The following is a 27,369-nucleotide window of genomic DNA, read 5'->3' as shown; positions in this document are numbered from 1 at the left end:
CCCTGTTATACTGGGTAGTCATTGTTTAGAGCCCAGAGGACCAGAGCTTTGCAGGAAGGCCATCCTGAGCACAAGGTGCCTCTGTGTTGCCCAAGAGCTGAAATGTAAAAGGAGATAGTCTTGAAGTGACCCTTGACTCTGGTGCTGGCCGGAGGGATGCATAGCCCATTCCTGTCTTGCAAACCTACATTGTTGGAAGTCTGCTAACTGTAGTTGGAAAGTGGAGGGCGGCAAGGTTGTTCATTTCATGCACAGTATGTCCCTGAAGACCTAAGCAAGCAAGCAAGCAAGCAAGCAAGCAAGCAAGCAAGCAAGCAAGCATGCAAGCAAGCAAGCATGCAAGCAAGCAAGCAAGCAAGCAAGCAAGCAAGCAAGCAAGCAATCAGAGTTGGTCTACTTTACTGTTGGGAAAACTGAGGCTTGGAGCAGCTCCTATCTGTTCTGAGTTTGGTCTTCTATCTTGGGATGAGGGTCCTTCGACAATACAGACCTCTGTTTCCAAGGACCCAGAATGGTCCTGTCAGAAAGGACAACTGTAATGTGAGCCCTTCTGCAATGGCCACTGACCCAGCCTACATTGCTGAGACCTGTTAACATCGACTGGCTTATACTGGCTTTTGCTGCTTCTATCATAGGCTTTTTATCTTCTGAGCTGACTGGGTGCTACGGATGGTGATGGGGGGTGGAAGGGAGAGATGTTCTTTAAAATGGGGCCCGGAGCCCACCTGAAAAGGTATATAACAGAATGCCAAGGAAACCGTCCAGAGCCTCACACTGGGTGTGGGGAGGAGGAGGGAGAGAAGACACACACCACCTCTCCTCCAGCAGGTTGACAGGTGAGAAGGTCAGATTCCAAAGCCTATGCAACAGGCAAGATGCAGGAAAACCCTTCTACACCGGGACACCTTTGACAGAGCACGGTGTCTGCCGCTGTGAGCCCCATGTAACCATGGCACTGTCTCCTTACACATACTGACTTCTCCGCCCTCTGCCTTTCTTTTTGCCTGGGCTTGGTGGGATTTGGGGTCCTTAGTCAGGCCTGGAGCCCCAGGAGGTCGTTTCTTAGATGGACTGGTGGACGTCCGAGCTGGGGATTTCCTGTCCAGTTGATTGTAATTCACAGAAGATTAAGGTCACTTGCTGGTTGGACAGTAAATGAGTCTCCACTGGGTGAAGGCTCTGGTTCTGCGAGCTAAAAATAGAACCGGTGTCGGGGAGAGAATCATTTCCAGAAGGAGGAGATGAAGATGAAACCCCAGGGAGCAAGATTCAGGGCGAAATGGTTCTGTTGGCGCAGAGCTAGAGAAAATGGCCACCCGTGGGCTGCGGGACCCTTCTTTAATCAAGCAGTGCGCAGTTAGGTAGACGCGATTACTTTAAATTGCAGTGAAGTGAAGAACACTCTAAATCTTGATTATTAGCTCTGTTTAAACGTTAAAAAAATATTGAGAACCTTTTTTAAAAAAAAGATTTTGTTTTCATTTCCTGTGCATGCAATGTCTGTGCACCACGTGAATACATTGCCCTTCGAGGCCAGGAGAAAATATCAGATATGCAGGAACTAGAGTTATAGACAGTTGTTAATCACATTGTGGGTGCTGAGAATCAACCTGGCCCTCTGGAAGAGCCAGCGTTATTAACCATGGAGCCATCTTGCCAGTCCAATTGTTTGGGCTCGTGCTGATTCTGATTGGAAGTTGGGTCTTATAGCCAGAAGCTCTGAAAGGTGACACAGTTGCAAGGAACCAGGTGGACTTTGTGTTTTGCACACTGTCTTGGGATGTACCTGTGGTCAGTTTTTCACGTTGGACATAGGGGTCAGGCTTCCTGATGGGCAGGAATTCATGCAGGAATATACCACAGAGGGTTCAGAATCCCCTTGATGGTCAAGAAGGTATTTTAATTACCTGAGAGATTGGGGTGGGCTTAATAAAGGGTGGCTTCATTACCTAGTTACCTTAAAAGAGGAATTACATTCTAGCTCACTCACACTGTATGAACTTTTCTATATTATTAAAGGTTACATTGTAGGGAAAAAAAAAAAAACAATAAAATTGGCAAGCCACCAGAGTGTCCTGAATAGCCCCAGAAACGCGGGAGAAAGTTTATTAACAGGCGAGCAAACTAGGAAGCTGAGCTGTCACTCAGGAGTCTTATCAGCTTGGAATAAAAAAAAATTGAAAAAAAATGTGCTTCTACTGAACACACAGAGACTCGACTCTTGTTGTTCCATAGGCAGTGCAGTAAGACAATCACTTCCATAGATAGCACTTACACAGCTAATATAGTAAGTCACCCAGGGAGATTTAACATGCAGATGAAGACATGCATACGCTACATATAAATACGGCACCATTTTCTTTAAGGGACTTGAGCATCCATCTTTGGAGGGATACTGGGACCAATCCCCATGGTTGCTGAGAGGACTGCATGTAAGAATTTAATTGTCTGCATGACAAGATGCTGGTAGCTGCAGATTGGAATAGACCCTTACCCACAAGCAGCAGACACCTCTACAAAATAGCACCAAGGCCCAAGGGAACACAAAATGCAAACGGTGCTGCCTGTCATCTTGCCCACCCACACTTCGCAAACAAGCAGGGAGCTGTAGTTACAGCAGGGAGCCAAGGGCTTTCTCTCCTCAGACGCCCCGCCTTTTGAGGGCTCAAGCTAGTGAGCATATGAACTCTGGCCCAGGGTTGCACTGCATCTGTGTGTGAGCTCCTGTATGTCTATGTGGAGAGGGACGCTGTAAGGAGATCAGTAGTGATACTGGTCCCCAGTATCGGCAGGTTTGTAGACAGCGGTTTCCAGCACAGCGTGAGGTAGGAGCCTCTGGAGAGATGGGAGGAACAGCAAGACCAAAAGCCAGGTGGACAGGTCACGTACTGTCTCTGGACAAGTCATGCCATGCCTTATGTCAGCCCCGTGCCTTAAAGTGGATTGTTAGTCCATAGCTAGGACCATGGGGGTAGCCTTCTCAGTATAGCAGAGGGTGGGAAGCTAGTTTAGCTAGTTTAGCACAGTGTGATAAAACTTCAGTAAAAGTAGGCTGGGCATGGTGCGGCATGCCATTAATCCCAGCACGGGGGAGATAGAGACAGGCTAAATCCTATGAATTCAAGGCTAGCCTGGTCTACATAGTGAGTTGTGAGCCAGCTAAGGATATATAGGGAGACCCTATCTGAAAACAGACAAACAACTGACTTTAGTAAAAGCTCAGAGCACCCTTCCCGTCCATCCATAAATACATTTGTGCCTTGTATGGTTGTATGCTCAGAGAGAAAGTGTTCAGAGCCACAAGTGTCCACACTGTATGATCTGCTTGGTCATCTAGGTGTAGGGCTAGGTAAAGGAGATTCTGTACGGAGGCCTATGTGGTACTTACATATGTATCTTTAAAATATATATTGAATAATTACATTGACATGTAATTAAAAGTTTTGAAATACAGGAAAATCGTTTTTGTAAGATTTAATTTTGGACACACACCAACATGCATTGGGCTGGATCTGACCAGTGGTAGTGTGAGCCTCTCAGGAGGTTAAGTGCAGTTCTTTCTTGAATTTTCAATGTGGATGATACAGCATCCCTGCCTTCTAGGAGGCCATGGCCTGTGGCCTCTGTCCAACATCACTGGGTTTCCTTGCTTGGCCCAGTCATCAGCACAGAGTGGGCTCAGGCGGCGCGCCCAAAGTGATTACAGAGCGAGTGGGAACTGCCTCGTTCTCTGTCCTTTGTGGGGAACCACAAATCCAAGCTTGAACCAGCCCTGCCCCTTCTGAAGTCTTGCTGATGATTTTGGAGTAGGAGGAAACATACAATTAGAACGTTGGTTTTCTTTCCCAGATTGTATTTCACGTGTGTGTTCTTCTGGGATGGTCTTCTACCCTTGTCTCCTAATGTCTGAAACCCCATCGAAACAGTGGGTGGCTCTTACTGAAGTGGTGATCACAGAGCCTGCGTGGGCCTGGGCTAGGTTTTCTGCATGCATGCTATGGTTGTTCAGCTTGGGTGTCTGTAGGACTCCTAACGTGGGAGTTGGGAGTATCTCTGACTCTTTTGCCTGTCCATCGGACCCTTCTCCTCCCCCAACTGGGTTGCCTCGTCCAGCCTTGATGAGGGTTTGTGCCTAGTCTTATTGTATCTTCTTATGCTGTGTTTGTTGATATCCCCGGAAGGGCTGCTCTTTTCTGAAGGGAAATGGAGGAGGAGCGGATCTGGGGGAGAGGGGAGGTGGGGAGCTGGGAGGAGTGGAGGGGGGGGGGTTGGGCTGTGGTTGGAATATATGGGAGGGGAAAAAACCCAGTGGCTTTTTATAGAACAGATTGGCCATGTGTCTTCCCTCCAGCCTCAGCTTCCTTTGGGACCATATCTGCCGCAAGTCCTCATCTTGTCCCAGAACCCCAGAGAGATGGCTCTCTGTACCATCCAGAACCAGTGCAGGCTGCTTGGGGCTTTCCTGAGAAGAGGGGCCCTGGCGGGGGCGGGGGAAAAGTTTGAGCATGGTTCTGATGAGAACTCACAGATCCTATTCTGATGAGGTTCCGGCTGGACCTGTCAACCTTGGGCAGCACTGGGCTCGCTTGGTGGATCATAGGAACTGGTGAAGGCTGAGAGTCAAATAGCACAGAAGCAGCCGCAGGTGAGGAGCCCTTTGCCCAGAGCTCTCTGGAGCCTGGATTTTCATGCTGCTGGATGCCTGCAGGTTCAGCTCCATCACAGGGTCAATGACTGCTGGGCAGCTCTAGCCCCCAACTTGTTTCCCAGAGACTAGAACATTATCGGGGGACAAGGTGAGGAAACACCTCCCCACTCAGCAGTCTCAGAGCTGGCCCCGGGGCCAGAGTCTGCCAAGCTGAAGTGTGCAGAAAAGCAAGCTCTGGCTCCAGCTCCCTCCTTGTTTTCTCCCAACACTGGCTGGTTTCTTCTCAGCCTTCAAAGAGTACACGTTTAAGAGCCCATGTAGAAGCAAGATAATATTCTGACTCTATTCTTTAGCAGTAGTACACCAAATTGTAAATGATCATGTTCAGTGTAGAAAATAGCATGTTACAGGATGCAGAAAGCCATGCCCTCTCCAAGGGCCAGAAGGAGCAGGGCCAGGGAGAAGCCTGACCCCGGGCTGATCTCCAGTCCTCTAGAGATGGATGGTCTGGGCTTGGGGAGTAAGCCTAGTTGGTAAGGGGAATTGCTAGCATGTTTGAAGCTGTGTGTTCTAACCCTAGCATTACATAAACCATGTGTGGTGGTTCCTGACTGCAGTCTGAGCTCTGGGAGACCGAGGCAGGAATACCCGGAGTTCAAGGCCATCCCCAGTCAGTTCCAAGGCAGCCTGGGATACATGAGCCCCTATCTGGGAGGAGAAAATTCAGTATGGGAAGGCTGAGAGAGAAGGGACAATGCTTGATGGGAAGGTTGGGCAGAGAGCACCGTCTGTAGAAGACTGGTCATGTAAGCATTAGGACACAAGTTCAGTTCTCAGAGCCCTTGTATGAAGTTGAGCATGGCGCCTTGTGCTTCTGATTCCAGCTCTGGGGAGGCAGAGACGAGGAGATCCCTGGGGATCACTAGTCAGCCACATTAGCCTAATCAGTAGACCCCAGGTCCCAGCGATGGCTCCTGAGCAGCAACAACTGAGGTTGGCCATGTGTCTTCACAAGCATGTGTGCACGCGTGCTCAAATGAGCACATACTCTCGCACTTGCACACACAAACACGCACAGATGTACGCGCACACACACACACACACACACACACACACTCACACTCACACTCACACTCACGCACACTTGGAGGGGTGTTGGGGAATCTAACAAGAAGATTAAACCAGAGTTAAGATGTATGCGTATCCTCCGACTCTTCTCAATACCTACCTTATTCTAACAAACTAAAGAGAAACCATGCTCAGGTATGTGTGTCTGGTCTCCAGCCTGATAACCCTTGCTCCTTCTAATGCACGGAACAATATAGAAACCTGCCAGATTTTGTTAAGAGAGTTTAAAAACAAAAACCTTGGAAATTTGCTTTGGTCAACAGTGCTTTGGTCAAGTGGAGTTGGCTTGTGTGTGAACATGGAGGAGTGGCTGAGCTGTATATAGAGGTAGGAGCGGGTTGTAGTGGGCTGCAGCTGTGCTGTGTTGGGGCAGTGGCTTTGTACTGATTGGCTCTGCTTCCCCAGACTCGCCCTGGGATGGGGAGACTGGGCAGTTACAGCAGTGGTGTCCGGTGTGGGGCTCAGCTAGTGGGTTGCTGAGAGTTGTTCTGTAACCTACATCCGGATTTTATTGCTCAGGTAACTGAAGCAGGAAGGAAAAACCTAAGGTCATTCAGGACTTTGACCCCTAAGGTCACTCAGGACTTGACCTGTAAGGTCATTCAGGACTTTGACCCTTAAACAGCTACTGATTGGCTCTGGGGCTGTTCTGGTGGGCGTGTGATCAGAAATGCTTGGTCCCGGGAAGTGATGTCAGTGCCTAGAGATACAGCTGTTCTGTGCAGGAGCAGTGAGACTGAGACAGAGGTGACAACCGCATTGCCGAGGGAGCTTGGAGACCAAGGCTGCTCTGGGAAGCCTGCAGACGAGAACCCAGGGGTGGGGAGGTTGTAGGTATCAGCAAGAGGGAAGGGGGTGTCCAGAGGTGTGTGAGCCGCAGAGCCTAGCATGTGCAGGAGAGTCCAGGGAGGAGCCGGATCAGCTGGGCACAGATGGCCACGTGGCAGTTGGGGCTTCCATGTTGGCTGGGATTAAGTTTGACTGAGACACCAGGAGGGTGGTGGGCCCTCATCTGAGTCGGTGAGGACTTGGATGTGGGTTTACTGGGAAGATTTCTTCCTGTGAGTGTTTTTCTGTCTGGGAACAGCTACATGGTAACGAAGGAGAGTCCTATCAGAGACATGTGGGGTGCATTCTGGGAGCTAGGTGTCCGGCAGCAAGCCATGTCAAGTGTCTGGCAAGAAGCAGGTGACGCTGAGTAGGGAGAACAATTCATAGATGTCACTGGAGGCAGGAGGATGACCCTGATCTGGCATCCATGAGTAAAATAGAATGGCTGGGTACCCTTCGGACCTGAGACTCTCAAGGGGGTTGGGGAGGAAGTCTGGGCGCTCAGGAGACATGCCAGGGGTTCTTGGTGGGAAGTGTTGCTCATGGTGCTTTCTCCTGAGTCTACTCTGTGTTCTCTGCTGCCGTGACTCTGGCAGCAGTGGAGTGAAGCCCGACACAGGGCAATGCACGGCAGGGCCTAGAAACACAGTACTGTTAGAGAAGTTGGCTACAAAGGGAATACATTTGTCCATTTATGTGAAGCATCCGTGGTATTGGTAACCCCACAGACAGGAAGGAGTAGTGCTGATTTCTGCTCTCTCAGATGATGAGGCCTCTCACACAGTGAGGCTCTGCTGCTCTGTGACACAGTCAAAGGTACAGACTTGACAAGGGAGAATTGTATCCTAGTGAATTACATCTCGGTAAAACATAATTGAAAATAAATAAATCTCAAACTAGCTCCTGTCTTTGGCTGACCATTGCTCTGCTGAAACTGTGACCAGAAGGAGTCATCTTGGGAAGGAAAGGGTTTGCTTGGCTCACAGTTCTGTGTCATAGTTCAGTGTCAAAAGCAAGTAGGGCAGGAACTTAAGCAGGGCGGGATGCTGGAGGCAGGAGCTGACACAGAGGCCGTGGAGGGATGCTGCTTACTGGTTCGCTCCCTATGGCTTGCTCAGACTTCTTTTTTATAGAGCCCAGGACCACCAGCCCAGGGGTGTCACCACCCACAGTAGACCGGGCGCGTCCCCATCCGTCAGTAATTAAGAGAATGCCCTACATGCCTGCCTACAGCCTGAGCTCATGGAGGCGTTTTCTTGATGGAAGGTTCCTTCCTCTCACATGGCTCCGGCCCATGTCAGGTTAACATGAAACTAACCAGCACAGATACCTTCTGAGGTCCACGGTGGCGGGGTCAGTGTGAGTGTGTGTGTGTGTGTGTGTGTGTGTGTGTGTGTGTGTGTGTGTGCACTCATGAGGACTCAGGAAATACAAAGTAATATTTACTTGGCTTCATGACTGACTCACCAAAGCAGATGAGGGCTTCTTGCCAATTTAGTTCAGCTTATTATCATTGGAGATGAAGAGAAGCCTGTGTGTGCCTCATACTTTATTTCCATGCCTGTAAGAAGAGGCAAAGGGAGGCTCTAGAATCCTGCAATGTATGTGCTGAGCTGGGAGGTGGTGGGGTGGGGGGGGGGTAGGTGAGGTGAGGGTATTAGAGGTGGTGTCCATCCCAGCTGGAGTACTGTGAATGTATGGGAGTGTCCTTGAGCCGAGCTTACCAAATGTCTGTCAGATTCCACTGGGTAGGTGAGAGAATAATAAAGCTAAAAATAAACTCCCAAAGACCTGCTTCTTTCTTCACTTTCTGGCTCCTTACAAAGATGAGGGATAGAGTGTGAACAGGTACAGGGAGTATGAAATCGAGTGTGGGTGGCGGCCACTGTCCATATGGAGGTAACTGCATTTCACACGAGGTCAGGGAGATAGCTTAGTTAGCAAAGTGTCTGCCTTGGGAGTATTAGGACCCAAGTTCGAACCCCAGAACCCACATCAAAAAGCTGGACATGGTGGCTCACGCTTTTATCCCTAGCACTGTGGAGATGGAGACAGATAGATTCCTGGGTCTCTGGTCAGCAGCCTAGCTAAGTTGGTGAGCCCCAGGGAGAGAGAGATCCTGTCTCAAAAATAAGCCAGATGGCTCCTGAGGAACGACACTCAGGATGGATCTCTGGCCTCCATGTGTATGTACACACACATCCGCCCACCTACACATGCATACAAAATAAAACTATAAAAAATTTTTTGCAAATGGCCCACAACATAGAATTCAGAAAACTGCGGCAGTAACCCATTCATCTTAAAGTGTACAGTTTCCACTAATCATCTGCTGCGATGTGCCGCTATGGATATCTAGTTAATCTTTTAAAAATTCACTCCCAGAACACCCTGTCATTTTCGGAAGCATCATGCATGCCTGTCCAGGTGACTGACTGTGGTTTGTCAACTCCTGCCTCCATAGGAACGTGGGCCATTCCCACCTGCTGGGTATTGTGGCTAAGCATAGCCACAATTTCGGTTCAGCACTTATAACCCTTCTTCTCTCTCCCTCCCCCTTCCTTCCTTCTCTCTCCGCTCTCTTCTCTCTCCCCATCCCATTCATTTCTTTCCTTATTCCTCCATCCCTCCCTCTCACCCTCCCTCTTCTCTCCTTCCTCTCCCTCCCTGCCCCCTCTCTCTGTCCTCTATCCGTGGTCCAGGGTTGGTACTCGTGTAACTGAGGCCCTGTGGGACCATTGTCTACTGCAACTTTGTCTCCTTTTGTCGCAGCAACAATACTCCGTGTTCAGTTTCTCCCCATTCTCTGCTTTGCTTGTTTGTTTGTTCTGTTTTTCTCTTTTAAACTGTAGCTGCCCTTTGTGCCCTGTGTGAAGTGTGATAGCTTGTGGTTTTGGGTTGAGATTTTGTAATGACTAATGACATTGACATTTTCTGTTTCTTTGAGGAAGTATTTGTTTAGGTCCTTGGGTCTCTCTCTCTCTCTCTCTCTCTCTCTCTCTCTCTCTCTCTCTCTCTGTCTCTGTCTTTCTGTCTGTCTGTCTGTCTGTCTCTGGCTTCCTTTGTTGAGTTGCAAAACTGTTTACAATTGAACTCTAGGGCTAGGAGTGTAGCGCTGTGATAGAACACTGCTAAGTTTGTGCAAGGCCCTGGCTTCTATCCACAGTACCAAACAAGCACATATACTAAGCTTCTGCCAGGCATGTGACTTGACAGTCACTGCTCTCCTGCTGTGGGTAGCCTTCCTATGTAGCCTTTGTACTGTGTGAGGTTGTTGTTCCCAGACACCAGTGCCGTTGGCTCTTCTTCACTTACCACTGCTTTCTGTGCGTTGGGGGCAGGGCGAGGCTGAGGTTGAATGCCCAGAGTGGGGGCAGCTATGCGGACATACCCTGTGTGTATGGGGGACAATTGTTCTGAGTTTCAAAGATTATAGGGCTTCTTGGGATTGTGACAACTAGGTCCTTCTTTGTCACCAGAGCCGTTTGTCTGACTATTCCTGCCTCAGTCTGTTGACATCAGGGAAGGGAGGAGAGGAGAGACAGGGGAGGGGAGGGGAGATAATTGTCTGACTATTCTTGCCTCTGTCTGCTGACAGCAGGGAAGTGGGGATAGGGACAGGAAGGGAGGGGGAGGGAAGGGAAGGAGGAATTTTATTGGCCCTTAATGAGAGCATGGCCTCCCCCTCTCTGCAGATGAAGCATGTCGCTGGTACAGTGTGACTGAGTAGCTACCCCTGTGTCTTCACCAAGGTTACACATGCATGCTGTCTCTTGCTGTACAGGAGTTTGGCATTACACTGTGTCCTCTCTGTGCTCAGAAGTCTCCCAGGAAGTGTCCAAGATAGCCTAGAGTACCCACAGGATGCCTGAGAAGCCAGACTGCCTTGTGTTCCATGAAAAAAACCTGGCTTTGGCTGGAGCAGTCCTCAGGGCCCCTTAAACCTGAGCAGTATGTGACTGACATCTAATTCCATAAGAGAGCATTCTAGTTGTGGCGCTGGGACATTTTGTCATTTGCCAGTAAATATTTAAATAGTTTTCCCTTCTTGTCAGAGGCTTATGATCAAATAGAAGCCATCCATTTAACATTGGTTCTAGATTTTTCTTTTCTTTCCCTTTTTTTTTTGTTTTTTGTTGTTGTTGTTGTTTTTTGTTGTTGTTGTTGTTGTCATTGTTTTTGTTTTGTTTTGTTTTTGTATCAGCTGAATTGAGGCCAGGTTCTGATGATTAGAAGACGGGAAAAGGTTTTGCTAAATCTTCTCGACACATCCAGTCCAGGACTCCTTCAGCTAATGGTGTGGAAAGGAGAAAGAGGAGAAAAGAGTTCCCCAAAATTAGAGGGTGAATGACCTCCAAGTGAAGCAGGCTTGTCACAGGAGGAAGCCCTTGTCCCCAGGTCAGGACTGGTGGTCCTGGCACTGTTTGCAATGAGCTGGTTGTTGGTAGAGAGTAGTCAGGTGGATGAGAAGCTGGCCCAGGGCTGGCCTTTGGTACCATTTTTATGGCTTGGCATTTGTCGGCAATGAGGGCAGGCCAGACAGGGATCAGCCACAGGCAAGTGGGATCTGTAGCCTGTGTGCACGGAGTCTTGCACAGGCTTCCGATATTGGGACCTTTAGCTCCCAACACTCTGGAGATAGAGGCAGGCGAACCTTGTGCCTTCTAATTTTGAGTTTGAGGCCAGCCTGGACTACATAATTCCAGGACAGCTAGGGCTACACAGAGAAATGCTGTCCCAGGGAAGGGGGGCGGGGGGGATGATGACAAATTTTTAATCAAAGGGAATGCTTACAATATAAACTACTATATAATTATATATGCATATATGTATATATACATTATATATTATATACTATATATGCACATATATGTATATTATATACTATATATGTGCACATGTAGGTATATATGTTTTATATACTATATGTATATATACATGTTATACCTTATATACTATATATGTGTGCATATATGTGTACATGCATTATGTATTATATGTATATATACATTTTATATATTATATACTATATGCATACATGTGTATGCATTATATGTTATATGTATATATGCATTTGTATATTTATACTATACATGTATATGTGTATATATAGTACATATAGTATACAATAGAATATGTAATACATATGTACACACACTATAAAATATACTATTAACAGTGCTTTGACAATGCTCTGTACTGCCTTGGGGAGGTAAGGGCTTCTAATTTGTCTTAGTCTCAGTGCCTCGTGGCTGGTTCCCCAAATGCAGTGTCTCCCAGATCGGCTCCTTGACTCAAAATCAACACTGCACATGGAGGAGGAGCTCTTGCTACATCTCTGTGACATCTTGTCTGAGATCTGTGGTTCCTCCAGAGATGGCTGTCAGGTCAGGGAGGGCTCTAGTGACCTCATAGCCCAGGAAGGTTGCCTAGGTTGACATACACCTAGGAACTTCAGTAAATTAGAAGTAAGGTCCACAAGACGCTGGGGAAATGGAGATTTTGATAATGAGTCTGATGTAGATGTCCCTAAACTATGGCTTCAGGGATCCCATTAGACAATTTGAATGCAGTCCCTGTCTGTACCTGTCCCTTGTCCTAAGGGGGAAGAAGAGCGAGTTGGGGAGAAGTGTTATGTATAAGTAGTTTAGATTGCTTACCAGGAAATGGCTTTAACTTTTGAATTAATGGCATAGGGTTAGAGATCTTCAAAAAAAATCTCTTTGTAATAAACAGACATATACCATAAATGGACACCATAGAGAGGCCATGGGAAACTGGTGCTTTTATCTGTCTAGCAATGTGGTCATTTAAATGAATTTTGCATCAGATTTTAATTCTAGGAATTTATCACACAGAAATGGAATCTATAGAGGTCTATTTAATTACTGCTTTTTTGGTAACAGCAGAAGATAGAAAATAACCAAAGTGCCCTTTACTGGAGAAGGTTAAGCCTCAGACCCCTCACGGGCTCTCTGCTGCAAGTGCTTACAGAGATGCGAGCCACTTGGTGCTTTTAAAGAGCCCTGTAATGGAACATTGTATGCAGGAGTATAAAAGGAAGCCAGTGTAAAACTGGAATTCAAACAGTGTGAAGCTAGCAAACGGGAGCCCCAAGCCAGGACCTGTGGGTGGTGGGGGTCCCAGTCTCCACCCTGGATGCGGTAGACGCTGGGGAAACAACTCAGAAAGGGGGTGGGCAGTGACGAAGTCGGGTGGATGGATGGCAGTGGCTGGCCAGAAATGTAGTGAGTGACTCGGACCACACCCCAGAGTGACACTTGGGTTTAAAAAAATGTCAATACTTTTTGTGTACAGGTGTTTTTGCCTGCACGTGTATCTGTGCATTGCGTGCACTCCTGCTGCCCTTAGAGGCCAGAAGAGGCTGTCAGAGCCTGTGGAGCACAGTCAGTTGTGTAAGTGGCCTTGTGTGTGCTGAGAATCGAACCTGGGTCTTTTGGAAGAGCAGCCGGTGCTATTAACCAACGAGCCATCTCTCTAGCCCACATGTTTGTGATTTACCATGGATTCCAGGGACCCCTGACCCAGAGTAGAGCATGACACCTGGTTCTCAGAAGACAGACGGATGGATGAAGCTGATGTTGTAGATGGGGATCAAGATATGTAATAGTTGACTTTGAAAGAAAGCAGGGACTCAGTTTGAGCAAAGTGCCCACTCTGACAGTGAAGATGGCAGCTGGCTTCCTTCTCTCTCTCAGCAGGGAGCCAGCAGACAGCTTGGAGGAGATTTGCTCAGAAATGGCAGGGAGGCTGGGCTGTTGAAGAGGCAGGAGTTGGCTCCGTTGGTTGAGGGTGCAGGTTGTGGCTGCACTTGGTTTAATCTTGGACCCCACTGAGTGTTTCCTTCCCCTCATTCTGGTGCAATGAAAGCATGGATGCTGCTCCAACTCCAACACCCATCACCATCACTGTCACCGTCACCATGGTCCATTCACAGTAGGATATCACCCAGAGAAGCCGCTCCCAGTCAGGAGCCACTAAAATGTAAATGAACCCTGAGAAGAAATGTCACCACATGGTGTAGGGTTCCGGGCTGGAGGGACAGAAGGGGAAGGGACAGCAGGACTGGCCTCCTCCAGGGGACAAGAATGTTCTCACATTGGCTTTGGTGACACTTGCGTAACTCTGCTGCTCTCCTGGGAACTAGTCAGTTGTGTGCTGTGCAGTGTTGAAATGTTGTCTCAGTAGAGCTGTTAAAATTTAAAAAACAAAACAAAACAAAACAAAACAAAACAAAACAAAAAACCAAACACCCAAGACAAGAGATATACAAAATGTGTCCCTCACACCTCACCTCAGAGAACAGTTAGCTGCTGCAGCCTGCCGTGCTGGGGAGCCTTAGAATTGGCTGGCATCCTGCCCCCCCCCCCAATTCTGCTTTCTCTCAAGCAGGCAGGTGTTTCTCTATTGGTCCCTGCACAAGGAGACAAGGAGAGAGTTCTCCTTTCACTTGGCACTTGCCCTTGGTCTGCATTATTCTGACACCTCCTGTCACCTCCCTGCCCTCAGGTCATTTTTGAAGGGGCCACAGGCTTCCCCAGGAAAGCAGGTTTTATTCAGATGGCCTTCCTGGGCACACCTCCCAGGGGCTTTTGGGAGCTTCTGGAGAGAGAGAGAGAGAGAGAGAGCGCTGGCCTTAGCCTCCCCACACCATTCCTTTTTTAGCCTCGCCATCCTCCAGCCCCCTCTGTTTCCTTTTATTTCCTTCCTTCACAGCTACCCGGAGCTTCCCACCCCACTGGCTTAGTGACAACTCTCTAGAAATGGCTGTGCCGTGAGTGACTAAGACCAAAGTGTAATTGCAACAGGAGCCTGGGAGACAGGAAGGGCCTGCATTCCAGGTCTGACTGCCCCTGGCTGCGAGAGCTGCAGCTTCCCAGCCTTTGAGTGACAGTCCCTGGTGATGTCCGGGCCTCCTTCCTGCTTTGCTTTTTATTCGCTGATTTAAGGAGCAGTGTAACAGCACAGAGACTCAGATGGGTTAGGAACCCACAGATACAGAGTCACTTAGCCTCCTGTTCCTGAACTCTGGAGTGTCTGGCTATAGGGACTCCCTTCCTTCAAGGGGTTAAGCTCTGAGAGGGAAGGAGCAGTTTAGGGTGACTCAAGAGAATGACCTTAGAGGTGGCATGGGTTGAGGGCTGTGAGAGGAGCCACTTAGCTGGGCTGGGCCCGAGGGTGGAGGCGGTAGCTGGAGCTCAGCGTGGCTGGACACCGTGGGTACCCACATGGGCTTTGGATAGCAAGGCATCACACGACTCAGCAGCAGCAGATGCTTTGCAGCCCTGTCCTAGGTATGCCCTGTGTGTCCATAGCAGTGTGACACTTCCTAAGTGTAGCACAATGATAGTGACACCTAATCTTAAATACTATTTAAAATGTACCCGGATCTACTTTGGGGGTTTTATTCAGCTAGAGGTCAGCAACCCAGGAGCTCAGATTGGCTTGCTCATTCTCGGTATATAATGCAGGTCCCTAGTGCCCAGTGAGCTGATCACAGCCTTACCCAGAGAACATCATCAAAGACCCGCTGTGGCTGCACCTTTCGGACTGTGTTGGAAGCCAATGACACCTGGGACCTAACTACTGTGTACTGTGGCTGGTGGGGGTGGGGATGGCTGGTGGGTGCTGGCGGGGGTATGGATGGCTGGTGGTGGTCATGCTGGTGACTGGTGGGGACTGGGGGGTGGCTGGTGGTAGTGGCTGGTGCGGGGTGGGAATGGCTGGTGGTGGCCTGTGGGTGTCTGGTAGGGGATGAGGTGGCTGGTGGGAGGGTGGAGATGGCTGGTGGTTGTCATGGTGGTGACTGGTGAGGGCTGGGGGGATGGCTGGTGGGGGATAGCTGGTGGGAGATGGCTGTTAGCGGGTAGGGTGGATGGTGGGGATGGAGATGGCTGGTGGTGGTCATGGTGGTGACTGGTAGGTGTTTGGAGGTGTGGCTGTTGGGAGTCAGTGGGTGGATGGTGGGGGTGGGGATGGCTGGTGGGGGTGCTAAGCAGAGGTGTAATGAGACCAGAATCCAATGAAAGCCTGTAGGTGTTTATGTTCCTTCATTTTTATTCAGCAAATGCAGGAGTTGGGAGGGAGCAGAGTCATCGTGACAACAGTCATGGGTCCAGGGTCAGGACAGGCTCCCCCATCGTTCCAGTTTGAGCCTATAGAGCTGAATGAGCAGGTCCCATCTGTGGCTGCTGTGGTGTAGATGGCCCCTGAGGGCTAGACAGGATGTGATATACGGCTATTGTGTTGACATGTGCAGACAGCTGGAGAGAGCCCTGTCCCGGCATCTCTACCTGGGGCTGTAGTTTAGGGCAGCTGTGAATATGAGCAATACCTCCACATATCTGGGGGCCTGAAGGTTGGCAGCTGACGGTGTGTTACTGGAGAAGCCGGTATTCTAATCCTCTGGGAAGTTGGTGGCAGAACAAGGCATTGACCCTTCAGGGGTGGTCTATCCTTCACTAAAGGGCAGCTTTGAAAGAGGCTCCTGTGCGTTCAGTACAGTGACTGGTTAACGGTGGAGCTGCCCCGTCGTCCTCCATCATAAATCAGACAGAAGATAGTGGAGCAGCGTGCCTGCGTTCTGTGGGTCCCCGTGTCTGCTTCCACAGTGGCCCACGTAATTCTTACCCCATTGGTCTTTGTTGTGTAGCTCCCGCCTCAGTTCCCAGGCAGGTCCTGGCACACATTAAGACGTGCACACAGGTAACTGGTCTAACCTGCCATGGCACCTCCTGCCACACCAGGATCTAAAGAAAGTTCTTGATGTGCTGACATACACAGTTCTGTTTAAGATCTGCAGTATAGTCTCGAATGGAATATGTTGCACGCAGAGGGAGTGTGGCAAATACCCAACTGTCTTTCCCTGGATGCTTCACCTGTTGCCACCGTTGTGTGCACTTGGAGTGTATCTTGCCTTCCTGACTTGGGCCCAGTGGCAGCTTGAGGGTGGGTACATTAGACTCTTTGGTGGCAGGTTAGTTTATAGTCTGGGCTTAGAAAATTATGGGGAAAATGTGGGTGTGAACGAGATCTGATATCTGAAGCTGTCACATTGTGACTAGCAATACTTGTATTCTAATATGTATAGATATATAGATATAGATTCCCATGCATACATGTGAAATTTATATAAAAAATTTCAGGATTTAATACTTCGACCCACCAAGCCACTTGGGACATTGACAGATGAGGGAAGTGTCACTGTTACCAGCATGAGGCTGGAAAAGGTTTGATGGATACAATTTGAAGGCTAACACACTCCATGACACTCATGTTGAGAAGCAGTTTTGTGTGCTTAACAGTCCAACCTCAGCTTCATGGCAACCAGAGGTCCGCCATGGGGACAAGGCAGTAGAGCTGCAGAGGGGACCTAGCAGCATGGTGGGATGTGGACCATTCGTGGGCGTGTCAGTCTGCTGATGATGTGCCCATGGAGTATTCTCTTCTTTTGTGAATATTCATCACTATTAGATTAGTTTATGTTCCCTGGCTTGTAAGATTGCTCCTCTCATTTACTTTGTATCTCAAAAAGTTAGAAGCAGCCACACTAGTTCCCTGACGAACTCCCACAGGGCTTCCCTTTCCACATCTCAAGGGTTTGAGCGTCTCCGTACTAGTCTCCCACGTGCTGCTCAGGAGTCAGAACGCAAAGACCAGCTGAGGCCCGGTCATGTCACTGGGATTCAGGCTTCAAGAGAGAGACCAATAAGTAGAAGAGATGGATGGGCAGCGCCTCCAAGGCACAAACCTGCAGGGAAAGTCCTTTGCTGCAATGGTGGGAGGGGCCTGTTCCACAGCTCACTGCTGACTTGGAAGCTCCTCCCACCGATGTTCTCAGAGCCCAGCAGAGAGATGAGGCTCCAAGGACGCGTTTATCAGGATTCTTCTAAGCATGGGTGGAAGGATGGAACAACCCAGAGTTAATCCCCCTTGATTAGTACCCATCTCTTCTGCTGAGAAATCTTGTCTGGGAACTTGTAGTTTAGCCATGCTGTAGCTGTTCTTAATGGGGTACAAAATCGGGCGTCATTTCTGCATCTTTTGAAAGTCTTCACGGAAGACTCATCATTACTGTGTCTGATTCATTATTTAATATCACCTACATAAGATGTCTGGCAAATCCCTCATGGAGAGTTGGTGCATTTCATTTTTAAATAAAATCAGAAAAGTATGTTATACCACATTTCCCAGAAGCCCACTGGAATGCTATTCCCACAAGCTAGGGATGGGTAGATGTAATTTTTCTTTCTCTTTGCAATTCTCAGCCTCCTTATTTCCACACAACAGTCTTATTCTGTGCTCGCTTTTCTCACTGTCAAGAGCTTCCTGGCCTTTGTGGAACTGGAAGGATCGGGGATGTGGCGTGGGCCTCTTCCCAAGGGCCGGCTCTGTGTTGGAGGCTTGTGGTTCCCGAGCTGTCTAGCTCAGCATGCTCACGGAGTGTGTAATGTGATTTAGAAGTCCGGACTCCCTAGAATAACAAGGCAGTAAAAACAGGTTCCAAGAATAGAAAATTTTAATTGCGAAAGCCTTCTTTTCAGAAAAACACTTCAGTGTTGTTAAAATACACGATCTTGACAGATGTAAACTCCAAGGCCCAATTTTTGATTCAGAGACTCTAGTTGGCAGAGAGCCTGGGTTCCAGGTGGCCTTTCCCACCCTCCTCAGTTTAGAGGAGACTGGGGGGGGGGGGCAGGGAACAGCATTCCGCCCAGTCCTTCCCAGTTCCTCAAACTCAGACTTGGGTTAGTCCAACTAGTCTATCTTACTGGTTTTCAAGCTGTACTTCGGGCAGTGTGTTTTCAGAGTCTTGGAAATCCCACGGCACAGAGCAAGGCTTGGAGATGTGGTTCCTGGAGCCGCAACGGTGAGCATGGTTACTTAGGTGGCTCCTCGAATGGGACCTGTGCCTTGCCACTGTCACCCACCTATTAGGACAGCTACACCTCAGCCATCTCTGGCTTATTCATTCCCAGGGACTGTAGCAGTCCACGTGTGAGTGTTACATACCATCTTCAGGCAGAGATTGACCTCTATGCAGTAATAGTGGTGGACTTCAGTAATCTGCTCTTCCTAACAGTGCGCGCGCGCGCGCACACACACACACACACACACACACACACACACACGGATATGCATGCACAAACAAGCACACACATGCACATGCAAGCACACAGACATGGACAAGCACAAACACACACACACATACACACACGAATGCACACACTCAATGAAGAGACATTAGAGTTTAATAATATTAAAAAAATGAAGTAGGGGCCAGGTGTGGGGGTGCACCTCTTTAATCCTAGCACTTTGGCGACAGAGGCAGGTGGATTTCTATGAGCTCAAGCTCAGCTCCCTCCACAGGGTGAGTTCCAAGGTAGCTGGGGCTATATAGCAAGACCCTGCCACAAAAGAAAACCAAAAAAGGATAAAATATACCTGCTGGCTGTCCACAGAATATTCTATGCAAATGCTACAACACACACATTTTTCTCAGCAGCCTGTGGAATTTTCTGTAAAATGGACCACATTTTACAACACATAGCAAGGATTAATAAAGACAAAAACCCTGAAGTTATTGCTTGTGTTCTCTGTGGTCACAGCGAATAAAACCTTGGAATCAGCAGCAAGAGAAACTACAGGACAGACTCATGGGTCTTGAAAACCATACCATTGAACAACAAGTCATTATTGAAGAAATAAGGGGTGGAGGGGGGCGGTCTATATTTCCAGAATGAAATGAGCGCACAGCATCATGGGTGCAGTGTGTCCGATAAGATGCACAGGCTCGAGGGTCTTAGAAAAGCAACAGTCAAACCTACGACCACCCATGGAAAGAAATACTCAAGATCAGGACAGAAATGAACAAAATGGAAATGGACAGAAGAAACGATGCAATGGAGAGAGGGTTTTGCAAAGGATGGATAAGAGTGGGGAGAGGTGGGGTGTGAGAACGGAGACACTGCAAAAAAAGAAAAAAGCCCGTCAATGAATTTCAGAGGATTATCAGGGCATATTTTGTAAGCCTACACGCTAATAAACTGAAAAAAATCTAACTCAAAACTGATAAGTTTCTAGGCACATATTACCTACCAAATTTAAGCCAAAAACAACAGCAAAAACAAACCATAGTGGATATATGACAAGCAGTAAAGTTGACAGTGTTAAAAAGGCATTCGGGGCCCGAGAGATGCTTCAGTTGCTGAGAGCACTGGCCACTCTTCTGGAAGACCTGGGTTTGCTTGGGCTCCCAGTACCCCAGTGTAGCTCACAACCATCTACAGCTCCAGTCCCAGGGGATCAAACAATCCAACGCCCACCTCAGGCCTCCAGGGGTATACACACATGTGATACATAGAAATACGCGCAGGCAAAACACCCCCCCCCAGCCACCCCCCCTACACAACCTTTAAAAAAGACTCCCGAGTGATAAAACCCTAGGCCCTAAAGAGTCTCAGCTGAATTGCAGCATTGCTAAAGAGGCGCTGACATCAGTGCTCTTCAAACTATCCCATAAGGCAGACAGGGGACTCACTCTGCTGAACTCGCTTTTATGAAGCTGGTCTTACACTGATACCACACTGGACAGTAACAAATAAAGCAATAGGCCAGTCTCTCCGGGGGACGCCAATGCAGACAATAAATCCTTCCATACTGAATTTGCCTATATATTCAAGGTATCACTCACCATGTTCAAGTGGGCTTCATATCAAGAATGTACGGGTGCAGAGAACTCCTAAACCTGATAAACAGCTTCAACGCAGTAGCTGGATATAAAATTAAACAAATCAGTGGCCCTTCTCTACACAAAGGATAAACAGGCTGAGAAAGAAATTAGGGAAACAACATCCTTCACAATAGTCACAAATAATATAAAATACCTTGGTGTGACTCTAACTAAGGGAGTGAAAGATCTGTATGACAAGAACTTCAAGTCTCTGAAGAAAGAAATTGAAGAAGATCTCAGAAGATGGAAAGATCTCCCATGCTCATGGATTGGCAGGATTAATATAGTAAAAATGGCTATCCTGCCTAAAGCAATCTACAAATTCAATGCAATCCTCCTCAAAATTCCAACTCAATTTTTCACTGAGTTAGAAAGGGCAATTTGCAAATTCATCTGGAATAACAAAAAATCTAGGAGAGCAAAAACTATTCTCAACAATAAAAGAACCTCTGGGGGAATCACCATGCCTGACCTCAAGCTGTACTACAGAGCAATTGTGATAAAAACCGCATGGTACTGGTACAGTGACAGACAGGTAGATCAATGGAATAGAATTGAAGACCCAGAAATGAATCCCCACACCTATGGTCACTTGATCTTTGACAAGGGAGGTAAAACCATCCAGTGGAAAAAAAATACAGCATTTTCAACAAATGGTGCTGGCACAGCTGGCAGTTATCATGTAGAAGAATGAGAATTGATCCATTCTTATCTCCTTGTACAAAGCTCAAGTCTAAGTGGATCAAAGACCTCCACATAAGACCAGAGACACTGAAATTAATAGAGGAGAAAGTGGGGGAAAGCCTCGAAGATATGGGCACAGGGAAAAAAAAATCCTAAACAGAACAGCAATGGCTTGTGCTGTAAGATCAAGAATTGACAAATGGGACTTCATAAAATTGCAAAGCTTCTGTAAGGCAAAAGACACTGTCAATAAGACAAAAAGGCCATCAAAAGATTGGGAAAGGATTACAAATGCCAAGGGATGAACTTGACCACAGGTAAAAGGTCTTTACAACAAAACCCTTAAAGACACTAATGAACAGAGTTGAAGAAGACACAAGATACAAGGGTTGGCCTCCCGTGCTCATGGATTAGCAGAATTAACATTGTGAAGAATGGCTGTATTGCCAAAAGGAACCTATAGACTCAATTCAATCCCCATTGAAATGCCAGCGAGGGGCTGGGAAGCTGACTCAGCAGTTCAGAGATTTGCTGTTTGATGATGGGGGACCAAAGGTCAGATCCTATCACCCATGGCTGTCCCTTACATGCCTACGCCTCCAGCTCTGAGAGAATAAGATACCTTCTTCTGGCCACTACATTTGTGCACACAGATGCGTTCAGCCACATGTGTGTAAACACACACACACACACACACACACACACACACACAGTTAAAACTCTCTTAAAATTCCCAATGACAATATTAACCAGAACTAGAAAAAAACTGTACTCAAGTTCACAGACATAAACGTACATAGCTCCAGCTATGTACATTTTTGGCAAAGGTGCCAAAGACATATATTATAAAAAAGACAGCTCTTCACCAACCGTGCCAGGAAAACTGGGAATCTCTAAGTATAGAAGAATGAAGGTAGATCTCTCAATCTGTTAAAAAAAAATTAACCCCAAATGGGCCAAAGGTGATAACATAAGAACTCAAAATCTATAGCTGTTATAGGAAACCACTTTAAGATACAGGCATAGCCAGAGACTTCCTGAGAAGGACTACGATGGCTTGTTAAGTAATGCCAAAAATTGATAAATGGAGTTGTGTGAAATTAAAGAGCATCTGCACAGCAAAAAATTATCAAAAGAAGAGTCAGCTATCAGAATAGAAAATAAAAATCTCCATAGGATCAAGTTCTGATAAAAGATTAATATTTAGGATGTATAACGAATTAAAAACACACACCAGAAAACCGAACAGTCCAGCAAACTTATGGGCTAATGAAGTGAGAACACGGCTCTCAAACCGCCCAGTACTAATGACTAGTAAACATGAAGAGTTTCCCAGCCATCAGGGAAACAAACCAAAACCACATTGATACTTCACTCTACCACAGTCAGACTGCCTGTCACTCAGACAAACAAATTCTGTCCTGGACACAGAGGGAAAGGTACCCTTATCACTGGTGATGGGCATAAAGGTTTGTCCAGGTTTTGTGGAGTTTCCCCAACAAACTCCACAACTAAACTAAAATGAGAACCATCCTGTGACGCAGCTGTCCCACTCCTGAGCATTTAACTAAAGGATCATGGGTCACACTGCAGGGATGCTCTGCTCACATCCAGGTTCATTGCAGCACTGTCCTTAACTGTCAAGTCATGAGCTCAGCCTGAAGCTCCATCAGCAGTGAATGGATAAAGAGATTGCATGCATGCACAGTGGGATTTTATTCAGCCATAAAGAAGAGTGAACTTCCATCAGGTGCTGGAAGGTGGAGACCTTCATATTAAGTAAGACAGACAGAAAGATGGATGCTGTCTTAGTGTTCTGTTGCTGACACGATGACCACAGCAACTCCTATAAAGGAAAACATTTGATTGGGGCTGGCTTACAGAGTCGGAGGTTCAGTCCATTACCATCATGGTGGGAAGCATGGTGTCATGCAGGCAGAAGTAGCTGAGATTTCTACATCAGACCCATGGGCAGCAGGAGAGAGAGAGAGCCAGGGCCTGGCTTGAGCTTTTGAGACCTCAAATCCTGCCCCGAGTGACACACTTCTTCCAACAAGGACACATCGCCTAATCCTTTCAAACAGTGCCACTCCCTGATAAATGAGCATTCAAGTCTCTGAGCCTGTGGGGTCATTCTTATCCAAACCTCCACAACTACCACGTTTTCTCTTATTTGTGGGTCCTAACAGTATATTTTATTTTACTTTATTTTTAATCTGAGACCAGGTAGACTGTGTAGTTTCAGCTGTCCTGTAGCTATGCTGACCTGGCTGGCCTTGTACTTACAGAGATTGCTGCCTCCTGAATGCTAGGTGGGTGCTGAAACTAAAGGCTTGTGCCACCACGCCTGGCCCTTCAAGGATTCTGTGTGTGTGTATGTGAGAGAGAGAGAGAGTGTGTGTGTGTGTGAATGTGTGTGTGTGTGTGTGTGTGTGATATGAAAACATAAGGTAGACTGAGAGATTAAATAAGACTAATGGGAAGAGCAGAAGGGGGCACTAAGGAGAAAGGGTAAAACTGGGATGAATATCATATACATATAAATTAATACATATAATTTATATACATATAAATTGTCTTTATGAAAACCAATGCCATGCACAACAAATATACGCCAATCTTTTAGAAAAGAAAAGAAACCTATGCGGTTTGGGAGGAGATGAAGAAGGTACTGTAGACTCAGAAGGGTACCTGTAGCTTAGCTCAGCGTAGAAGCTGTGAACCTTGTTCTTGCCTGTGAATTCCTTGTGGGCCCCATGGACGATGTATGTAGTCTAAGGCTGCCATGTCTTGGGAAACCAGCAGAGCTTGGTCTCCTGAAGTGTGGAGGCTGGGCTCAGCTTTACCTCAAGCATGTTGGCCATGTCTTGAGTCTACCCATGAAGAAGTGGACATTCTGGGAAAGCTGTGTTTCTAGGGTGAGGGTGGCTGCAAGAAATATTCCTTATGTTTTTTTCTCTGAACCACTATTGTCCATAATTGATTCCATACTGGGCCTTTAACTCCAGGGTCCACTGGGCTTGGTGGTGAAGAACTGGAATCCAAGATACTCAAGAGGCTAAAGTGGATGACCACAAACTCAAGGCCAGCATGCACAACTTACTTAGCAAGACTCTATCTCAAAAAAAAAAAAAAAAAAAGCTAGGAATGGAGGTTAGTGGTAGAGCATTCACCTACTAGAGTGAAGCTCCCCCACAGCCCCACATGAAAAAACTCCAAGATCTTTGAACTGGTCAGATTTAGAGCACAGTGTCTTGTCTTCTCGGGGAAGAGGTAACTGAGGCACCAAATAGACTCTATCCACCCACTGTTGAAACAGCTTCATGCATGTTAAGACTTGTGGGCAGCTCCAAGAGATAACATGTATTGATATAGGTCATCAGAAAGAAAATGCAATATAAAAAAATATTGCTTGTTAGAAAAAACTCTTGCTAACCTTCTTCATTCCATGTCTCAGGAGAACAACCTTAATGAAAAGTTTAAAAGTGAGCTAGATGCTCTATGGACTTTTTAGTTGACCAGTTTGTAAGTTGGTATATTTCTAGTTGAATTCTTTTTCTCAGAAAAGCTGAGCATATGTGCCTGATTGTATTTGAGGAGAATAAGACTGGTGCTGTCTGACTCAGCCTTGAGTGTAGAGCTTTGCGGTGGCTTAGCTGATTGTGTTGCTTGTCAATACCAACATAAAGTGGTATTGAAAGGTGCCAGTGTGTAACTTCATGTTTTGCTGGCTGTTTTTAGCACTGCTCCAGGGAAGACATGAACAAATATTTACTCATCTAATAGCTAACTGGCACTGATATCACCAAAATCCAGCTTAAGTTTACTGGGGTTACTTACAGGAGTATAGATGAGGAGTTATGTACAAGAGCAGGAACAACTCAAAGCAGCTGAGTCAACAAAACCCACCCAAGCATGGGCGACAACTCACAAAAGCTAGAAACCTGAAGATTTTTGCAGGACTGGCAGTTCAACAACTGGGAGAGCCTCTTTTAAGCAGACCTGGCTATTTAAATAATCTTGGGAGACTTGGTAGGGACTGTGTAATTCTGGTAAGTTTCAGGGACTTCCTGAGACTTGTGAGTTGTTTATTTCCTGAGTCTTGAGGAGCATCTTTCCAGGATGGAAGCTTTAAACTTATAAGAAATTGCTATGCAACAGTAGAACCTTGGAAACTGAATCTTCAACTTCCCTTCTTCTCTTATGTTGATGTGATGGAATGGTGTCCTGCCTCTCTCTATTCCAGTGAACTGCTGTACGTGGACATCTGGTGCCAGGTTCCTTTAGAACCAGCACGACTCAGACAAGGGAAATTCCCTTTTAGAAGGCAAGGGAATTTCAGAGGTATTTCTTCACCTGACTGCGCTTAGATGGGTGCCAGTGTCTAGGATGGAAGCTGCTACTCGTGTCGTTCACCCTTGGGCTGCGCCATGTCCAGAGCTGTTCTGTGCTTCTGGCCCAAGAACTAATGGGTGTGTTTGGAAAACCGCCTAGACTTATCTGTGGGCTGAGAGCTGCAGGATGACAAGAATGTTCTGCAGTGCATGCTGGCACTGGCTGCCTCAGAATCTCCTGCAATCTCCAAACACATTCAGAACTTTTGTAGGGCTTCTCAGAGGAAGAAGGGCCCATGGTAGGGAAGCAGGGGCCATAGCAGGCTTCTCCTTCTAGACTTTTTCCCAACTGGCAAATCATAGTTGGAGTTTATAGTTTAATTTTGTGAATGAAAAATGAGTCCTTGTGGTTACTGCTATCTTGGCCATAATGAAACAATTAAACATAAAAAGCCACTTAACACACGAATGGATAAAATTTTTTAAGTGCAAACATGGGTTGGTATTTAGCCTTGAAAGAAAGAAAATCATAAATTGCTCTGCAGTCTTGGAGATTACAGGTTGAGACGGCGTGGATCCGTGGCTTTAGGTATCTGGGGACATGGCCATGACACTGGTGACATTTACTGCTCATCTCATGGCCAGGAAGCAAAAGAGAGAGGGCAGACCAGAGTCCCACAACCCTTCGAGGGCACAATCTCAAAACCTATCCAAAGCCCCCATCCCTAAAGGCTACACTGTTTCCCGGTAGTGCCACCCCAGGGACCAACCCTGTGTCCTATATGAGTCTTTGGGGACATTCTGCATCTGTGTCACAGCAGGCTAAGTGAAGTAAGGTAGTCACAGAAGATACTCATAGTTTCACAGGGGCAGCTGCTAGAGCTGTCAGAGACACAGAGCCTCAGCAACACAGACAGGAAGTAGAATGTTGGGAGCTGGGAGGTGCAGGAGACACAGGAGGGAGGCGTGGCAGGCCCTGCTGAAAGGGGAAGATGTCCAACATGAGATAAAGGGGACCATGGTGGGTGGAGGCGTTGGCGCACAGTGGTGTGACCACGCTTACCCTATTTTCTATACTTTGAGATGGCTACGGCACTGCACTCTGTGGGTCTTTTACCTTGATTAACGTTTTTATAAATGGAAGGGACCAATGTGGGAAAACACACACACAACAGTCTTCCATCCTAAGACAGGGATTCTTGTTCCTCAGTGGTGCCTGGATACACCAAGGGGAAAAGCAGACTTGGGGTGGTACGTTCTCCTCATTTGCTCTAGAGGAAGATAGATGTGTGACAAACGTGATTCTAAACAATGTTTTGACTTTTCAGAAGACCAAACCACACGAAGAGCGAGTGAGTGTGCAAGGTGAAGGCACAGGTCTGCTTGTGAAGTGACGGGTGATGGCGGCGCTGACTGTTGTGTGGTAGCTTGACGATATATGTGACTACATATGTGTGTGTGTGTGTGTGTGTGTGTCACACACATATATATACATATACACATACATATATATATATGTTGAGCAATCTGTGCTAAGCTGATCCGTGTCTCATTGACTCTTTAGGTGAAGCCAAGAATCTTCCTTCCTACCCGGGGCCAAACAAGATGAGGGACTGCTACTGCACTGTGAACCTGGACCAGGAGGAGGTTTTCCGGACCAAAATTGTCGAGAAGTCACTCTGGTAATGTCCACTTCTCCTTTTTATTAGATTCTTACTTATTTGATTTTTACATTTATTTATTTATTTATTTGATTCTGAGTGCCAGGCTGCCCATGTGAGGTTTTCATGTGAAGAAGTACCCACTGGATTCGGGCTATAGTAGGCATCTCTGGCCTGATGTTCCTGCTCTCCAGGGCACTGAAGTATGAGAAACTCTTGAACCCACATCTTCCCCCCCCCACCCACCCCCCAGACCTGAGAAGAACTTCTTGGGAAAGCCTGCAAATGAGGCTGGAGAGATGACTAAGCAGTGAGGAGCGGTCGATGTTT

The 27,369-nt window shown here is 47.2% G+C and overlaps 1 protein-coding gene across 2 annotated transcripts in view; it reads left to right on the top strand.

Annotated features, from left to right (window-relative positions):
- Rasa3 (RAS p21 protein activator 3) overlaps positions 1-27,369 on the top strand; it is a 110,370-nt gene that overhangs the window by 18,753 nt on the left and 64,248 nt on the right. For both annotated transcript variants that reach the window (NM_009025.2, XM_006508734.2), the window contains one exon: positions 26,943-27,060. In NM_009025.2, coding sequence (NP_033051.2) covers positions 26,943-27,060 — 118 coding nt within the window. The remainder of the gene's footprint in view (positions 1-26,942; positions 27,061-27,369) is intronic.

This window comes from Mus musculus, chromosome 8, assembly GCF_000001635.26.
Source record: "Mus musculus strain C57BL/6J chromosome 8, GRCm38.p6 C57BL/6J".
Lineage (NCBI taxonomy): Eukaryota > Metazoa > Chordata > Mammalia > Rodentia > Muridae > Mus > Mus musculus.
The sequence above is the reverse complement of the archived record's forward strand: the minus strand, read 5'-3'. Positions and strand labels throughout refer to the sequence as shown.